At 42.5% G+C, this 7,642-nt stretch overlaps 1 protein-coding gene across 1 annotated transcript in view; it reads right to left on the reverse strand.

Moving 5' to 3' along the window:
* Nucleotides 1-1,112: 1,112 nt before the first annotated feature.
* The window catches only part of LOC104967255 (mitogen-activated protein kinase kinase kinase 7-like), an 18,477-nt gene continuing 11,947 nt past the window's right edge, over nt 1,113-7,642 (reverse strand). Inside the window, exon 8 of the mRNA XM_010796672.1 lies at nt 1,113-1,136. Within this exon, the coding sequence (XP_010794974.1) occupies nt 1,113-1,136 (24 nt within the window). The remainder of the gene's footprint in view (nt 1,137-7,642) is intronic.

The raw sequence follows: 7,642 nt of genomic DNA on the forward strand, positions 1-7,642 counted from the left end.
ATCCGTCCTGAAGTCACTTTAATCATCCCGTCTGTCTCTCCCTTTCAAATCTATCTCTCCAATACCGTGGTGATGGAATGAGTCCTCCTAACACCCGGATATCGGTTAGCCTGGAAGAAAGTGGTTAATATCATTTTAAGAGATTTTCCAATTTTGTGGACGTCCAAAGCTTCCACATGTCATCAAAATGGCGAACGTTAGCTGCACTTAGCTTGCGGTGGTTGCAAGCCGCCATGCAGGGTGATGTAGTTCCTTTGTAGGCTAACGTTAGGCTAACAAAAGGAACGTATCATTAGCTTTTTACTTCTGAACAACAAATAACAAATCATTAAAGTTGTGTCAATAGGTGGAGCGGTTATCCTGCTGAACAAAACATGTAAATATCATAAACGTGATTATTTTCTCCAATATTTGGAAATCCAATTAAAAAATCCCATTGGCTCTTTGTTGAGGGAGCCCTTTAGATGCTTACTTCAGGGTCAATTTACAAAAATACGTCATCACTGCACAGCTATATAAGGCTAAGACTGGCCCATTACATATAAACATATTTTAACATGATCAGTTGGGTCTTGAAATCAGTTAGTTTAGCAGCCCTTTATCATTTGGAGACGACAGAACGTGTCTTTAAGGGTTGAACATGCGTTCTGTTTGTTTGTGTCTTTATGAATGAGAGCCAGATGACAAAAAGGTCTATTCATGTTTAGTTTCATGCTACATTTTTCAAATGATTATGTGCAACCCAACCCCCACACATATCTGTCAGGGGGATAACATGTGTAAGAGTAAAGCAGTATGGAGTCAGGGCAGGGGACTTTATCACCATAGAGCAGGGGGGCTACAGAGACGCAGAGTAGGGGGCTCCATCATAGTAGACACATAAAACACAGGGCTACATCACCGTAAAGCAGAAGGCTGCATCACCGTATAACGGGAGGGGGGGCACATCACCGTAGAACAGGGGGGCTCGGCCGTTGTTGTGAATGAGGGCCAGCATGACGTCAGCAAGACAATGTCAACAATGCAGCTCCTAGAGGAGGAAAGGCGTTTCATCCTCACACACTCACGGGAGACCCTTCTACACACCGACTGATGCCTACGGTGCTTTAAATTCAGCGGTTTGGGCTGTCGGAGGGCTGCGGGGACACAACAATGTGGACTTATTTCTGAGGAGCTGAACGCAGACGAGCAGGGAAAACGGGTAAGTCGCTGCCAGCATAATAAGCAACCATTGAGCTTTACTACGGCTGAGTGGAGCAGACTACGGGAGCCCCTTGTCAGCCTCGGATTTGCTACTACTAATCTGTCTGCTCGCGCTGGCGTCCCTCTCTTGTTTGTGTTGTAGTAACGCTGTTGTTTAGCGCTCGGTGTAAGCACGGTGTTTGTTGTTGCAGTGAGTACCTGACACCTCGGTGCTTTTCCCGTAGGTTAGCAGGGATGCTGCGGGTTTAAGCTAGGTGCCTGAGTGTGTTTCCCACAGAAACGTGTTCCTCCTCGCCTGGGTGTTACGTCGGGAAAGTAGAGCCCGAACAAAGTGCTTTGTGTCTTTGGAGGGGTTTCGCATGGCCGTTATTTCCCCACCACGTTTGAAATTCATTACCAGTCGTATAGCTCAGTTGGTAGAGCATATCCCCGGGTTTGGCTCCGTACTGATGATCGGTGTACGAATCCCGCCCGGGACCAGTTACCGTGTGTCGTCACCTCTGCCTTCACTGTCATTTAACTAATGGGATCGTATTACCCGAATAAATCATAAAAAAAAAAAAAAAATGTTTCTCAGAAACAATATTGATAGTATCCGCTCTTATGGTGCCATGTGACAGAGAGCAGCCGTGTGTGTCATTATGACGGACCTGTTTGTTCTAGAAATAACTTGCCGGTCTTTATAAACGTCCCTTTGTCCTTCTTGAACTATCCACATTGCACTTCTGAAATAAATCCCAATACATTGAACATAAAAAGGGGCACATGTTTTGCACGGGAGAGCCCCAGCAGGGGTTCGCGCTGCTGTCATGCTGGGGGAGGAAGGGGCTGCAGAGGGACAAAGGACCCAGCCTCCCACCCCCTTATTCCCGCCCTCTGCCGCTGAACGGCCGCTTCAGTAAACAGCCTCCTCGGGATAAAGCTTCGGATAAACAGGAATTCCTGTATGGAATATATTTGAATATGTCTACAATGAGAATCTCAAAACCGGCAGTACCTTTGCCCTTCACCTAGAGGAAAATTCGAAACCTCAAATGTATAAGAAATGAATAACAGAGGTCTTGTTTTCCTTGTATATTATATGTATTAGGCCTACTTATAAACATGTTGGTATTCAATGAACACTCAACCGTTGACTCAGTTAAGATGATATATGGAGTGAGTGCCGTGGTAAACATGCCTCAGTAGTGAGCAGATTAGCTCTTTGTCATCCTTCCTTCAAAGCTCTCTGCCTCTTCCATCCTCCTCCTCTGTGCTACCGGGGAACAGCAGCATCACTGTATAAGTACTGGGGTGTTTTGGGGGGTTACATACAGTTCAGCTGCTGAATGGAGCAGATGAGAGGTGACTGAGGCCAATAAAATATGTACTACTCCACTTCCACTCAGTTATGTTCAGCAGAGAGTGATATCTCTCTCCTGCTCTGATGTAGATTGCCTGCTGATTAGCCCAGTTATAATCCTAGCATGGAGATCCTTCACTGTAAATACAGGAGTATTAAAGGGACACTCAGCAATATCACTCATAGTGCCCAGTTTACTCCAACAGTGTAATGTAACGTGTTCTGTGGAGCTTCGGCAAGTAAATAAATAATTATAATAACACAAAATACGTCATCAGTGTTATCCAAGCTTCCGACCGCAAATTCATAACAGAGAATGCACAACCGGGGGTGACACATTCACATTGCTGGGACAAAAACACAAACGATGTTATTGTGGTGCATTATGGGAGGCATATGAAACAGCATTTTGGAACCATACAAAGGACTAATTTCTTTGTCTTGTCTTAAGCCATTGCTTCTGCTGCAAAATAGAACACCTCAACAGCACTCTTGATACTGCCACTGGATGACACCAAAGTAAGAAAAAATAAATAACATGATGGTTTTAATTTGATAAGTCATCATGCATTATTAATAATGATAAGGATTAATAATTTGTGTGTGTTTGGATGTGGATTTAGCATGATTGCCCTAAGTTTTTCCCTTTTAAGGTGCAAGACTGAAATTTAAAGATGCAAGTTGGAGTTCCGAGTCACCTGCTCCGAAGGCGCTGCACCTGAAATAGGAGTCAGTATTTCACCTCTGGATCAATACAATTTCAATTTAGAGTCATCTTTTATTTTAAAAAATCATACGTTAACCTTTGTTTTTATTTAAAGGTGAAGTAGTTTGGCATATATTGTTGATTAAAATGGTACAGTGTTGACGTATCTTTGTCGGATGACAAAGTTAGAATCGCAAGGACTCCCTCAACAAAAAGCTATGGGATTTTTCCATTGAATTTTGGAATATGACAGAAAATAAGATATTTGGCAAACACATTTATGATACTTACATGTTTTGTTAAGGATGTGATAATCTCCACATAAGAATGCCACTTCTAGACGTCAAAATGTTGGGCTATATAAAAACTACATCACGGTCACATGACTTCACTTCACAACTGCTAAGCTAAAGGTGGCTAATGTTTGGTGTGATGATGTTTAGTTGCCTCATTAGGTCACTCGTAGCAACCATTTTTATGACAGATTGAAGCGTTGCTAATTCATGAGTAGGTTATATTAACTATATTTTATGTTGTAGAGAAAACAACAACATCTCTTTGTTAACCACAGACCAGACCAGACGGCTGAACAAATAAGTTGAAGAAAAACATTGCATTCAAACGGAACCATAAGTGAAAAAATGCTGATAAATGTTTCATTTTTTAGGAGTCAATCCTGCAACTCTCAATTCTAATGAATTCTTTACATTGTGTATTGCATTGTATTATAATCTGCAGGATGTTATCTTTAGACCAAATTCAAACACTATGTGATCTATACATTTGGCAATCAGCTGATATACATTTTTAAGAGCTGTTCCTGTTCAGAGACACCCCAATCCTTAGAAATTATACCTAAAGTGGAATTTGTGCCACGTGGTTGAAGGTGACAGACTGTGGCGTTATTAAGGATCCTCCTCAGGGGACCCTGAATATCTGTACCAATTGTCATGGCAACTGGCCAGTAGTTGTTGAAATATCTTTTTCCTGATAAGAAGAGTCGGATGGACTGTGGTGCAGGGTGGACGGTGTTCACATATACAGTAGCAACCAGGAAATACATTTTACTCAAAGAATTTACTCATATATGTATGCACTAATTGATCTCATTCAGAGTGTGTTTGAAGTCCTGCCTACAGCTTTGCTGAATGAAGGACAGAAATGTGTGTTCAGTGGTGTGTGTGGAGGCGTTCAGTCCCAAAATTACTGCTTTCAACCTGCTCTTCTCTTGGAGCTCATGTAGAGGTAACCAGCTTTAACTCTAATGAATCAAGAGTGGCCTGTTGGTGAACTGGCTCATTAAAGGATTAGAACACACCCAAACACACCAGAGTCGCCTGTCTGCTGCTCGATACTGGGGCTGTCTCAACCCCTATGGTTATAACTCAATTAGAATTGAGGGGAAAACTTTGTTTAACGTGTTTGTTTTAATTTTTAACAAATTAATTACATTCAAAATACGAGGGTACAAAAATGACGGAATACTAACATTAATTGATAGTGAGATTTTAAAGTCGCTGGACCATATGCATAATATTATCATATGGGTATTACTGATATCAATAATGCATTTCAATGTCAAGGTTAATGCAAAACCCCCACCTTGATACCATCACTGGATGCTGGACTTGCTGAGCAACAGCACATTAGTATTGTCCAATATGGCTTATGTTTATTGATTCATCAATATTTTTTCAGTATATAGCACAAGGTGTCGGAAAGTATGGAAAAATGTCAATCAATGTTTACCATAGCTCTGAGTGACGTCTTACGGTCCAAAACTGAAGATATTCAGTTAATTGTGATATAAAACAGATCAAAACGCACAATATCACTTTTTTTGATAAAGCCTTAAACTGTGGATTAATGATCCATTGTTGATCATCAATGTACTAGTATCCTAATTGATTACTTAAGGGATCATTTGAGTACTAGCTAGACTTAAGATTCAGATGTAAGTAGCAGTAGTCATAAATAAAAATAAAAATGTGTGGAGCCATACTTCAGGTGAAGCACCATGTTGATACAGCTGTGTTAAAATGTCCATGACGTTGAATCAAGTACTTTTTTTGGTTATTCATTCCAACAAAAACAACCTGATCTTTTAAAAAATGGTCTACATTTTACCCCTAGCAAACATGATCAACATGCCACACATTCTAAGAAATCAGCTTTAGGATTCCACATTTCCGCAGGGAGTCACGAATCATCAGGACTTTGAACCACTTAGCTGTGGTGACATGAAGTCAGTTATGGTCTAAAGTTAACTTTTGACTTCTGACCAAAATATTTACTCACAATTGTGGTGGTGTCAATATGTGGAGATTATCCTGCTGAACAAAACATGTAAATATCCAAACGTTTGTTTAACACAGAGCTTTTTTGTTGTTGTTGTTGCAATATTCCAAAATCCAATGAAAACATCCCATGTGCCAACCACTGTGTAAAGTTACATTATCTGTCTGAATGTGTTGGTTAAATTTACAGTCATTTGAAATTGTGAATCAGCCATACCTCGCTACAGATGTTAAATAGAAAGCAAAATAGACGTACGCGTCCAAAATGAAATTGTATGCAACGTGTGTGAAGCAGAAATCCTGCAGCTCCACCCGCTGTGACGGACTGGTGAGCGGAGCGAAACACACACTAATTGCGCATTTCCACTACAGCGCAGCGATGTTTAAGCTTGCCGTGCATGGCCCGTTTTTGGTTGCGTTTCCACTTGGCGTAGTACTGGCTAGGGGGTACTATTTCACAGTTTGCACATTTCACTGGCCCCATAAAATCGAGGTTCTTAGCGGGCCAACAACCAGGCTGAGTCACGGCCCCTACACACGGCGGCGTGCGTTGCCGCTTCAACGCTTCTGCCCATTCACTTTGCATGGGGTGACGTCACGATTCACCGAACTGCATTGTGGGAGCAAAGCGTAGCTTCTCTCGCGGTGCTCGCTGCAAAAGTAGAGCAATGTTCTACTTTTGACGCCTCGACGGAGGCGTCAGCCAATCGAATCATATATCAGTCCAAGCTCTAGCCAATCAAACCGCGTGCTTGTGTGTCTGGGGCGGGAGATTCATGTGATTGGTTGTTTGTCTAGTTTCAGCCCCCCCCGCCGGCAAGCGACAACGCACGTCGCCGTGTGTAGGGGCCGTCAGGCTGACTATGCTAAACTAGAGGGAGAATCGCTGGCAAGGGGGTTACAACTACAACAAAATGAACATATTTGACCGTGATTTAATTGTAATACACGTTTCAAAATGATGCCGAAGTAACAACATACTGATACCGGTTAGTAAAAACCATGAATTAAGGCTTTGACAAGTCTGCAGACAGACGGCAGGCGAAAAACCTTTTAAAATGCGTGTTTTTCTAAATGGGGTTCGGCTAAGCTAATACAGTATATGCTCCGACCGTCCACACTCACAACAACGGCCTATACAGACATAAATAAACCAGCGACTGTATTCACCATGACACAGACAGTATGTGGTTTGTACTTGTTTAACTTTTGTCTAGTTTCTGAACAGATATGAGGAGCTGTGAGCTGTGAGGGCTAACTAACGGCTGATGTTGTTTTCTGTGGTTCGCATTGAAGATGACGTCACGGCTCCGCCTACACTGCGTTACTATAGTTACTGCCCCAGCTACTAAACTGTAATGGAAACGCAGCATAAAGTGAGCCTGGCCTACCAAGGCCTAACTATACCGTACTAAGCCGAGCGAGGCCCTGCAATAGAAATGTGCCATTAGAGTTAGACCTAACACACTTAGCTATTTGATCTACCTCTGGAACAAGCTAAACTAGTTATAAATATATTTATTCTTCACTGTCGGGTCACTCATTACTGGATCAGTGAGCTGCATGAGACGATACTGACAGGCTGTCAGGAAAAGAGAGAGAGGGGGACGAGAGGAAAAGAGAGAGCTTCCGCTCATCTCTCCCGTGGTTATTCTCCAAAGTTAATGTAAACTTGAATAATGTACTTCATTTGGAATGTAATAATTATGTGGTTGTTGTTTGCTGGAAGCGCAGTGCGGTGAATGAGCCCATTAACTTAGCCCCATTAACTGAGTTTTTAATCTCACTTTAAACTGGAAGATCCCCATGGCCCGCCCACTCGGATCGGATCGGCTGGTCGGTATCGGCCGGTACCACTGATGTCCGGCGATCTGCCTCAAATAAATGGGCGATCGGAGCATTCCTACCTCTTGTCTATGCTCTCCACTACGTCATGTGAAGGACATACTCCGGGGATGGTGGTGTGTGACCTGAGTCTACTACCATGTCGCACTAATGTGTCAGTGTTTGCTGCTGCGTATATATGCACATTCGACGTTAATATTTCATACGCACATGTGCCAGTCAGAGCAGTGCGGTGGAGTTTCAGAAGCG

The sequence above is a fragment of the Notothenia coriiceps genome, unplaced genomic scaffold, assembly GCF_000735185.1.
Source record: "Notothenia coriiceps isolate Sejong01 unplaced genomic scaffold, NC01 NC01_scaffold00037250, whole genome shotgun sequence".
NCBI classification, from domain to species: Eukaryota; Metazoa; Chordata; class Actinopteri; order Perciformes; family Nototheniidae; genus Notothenia; species Notothenia coriiceps.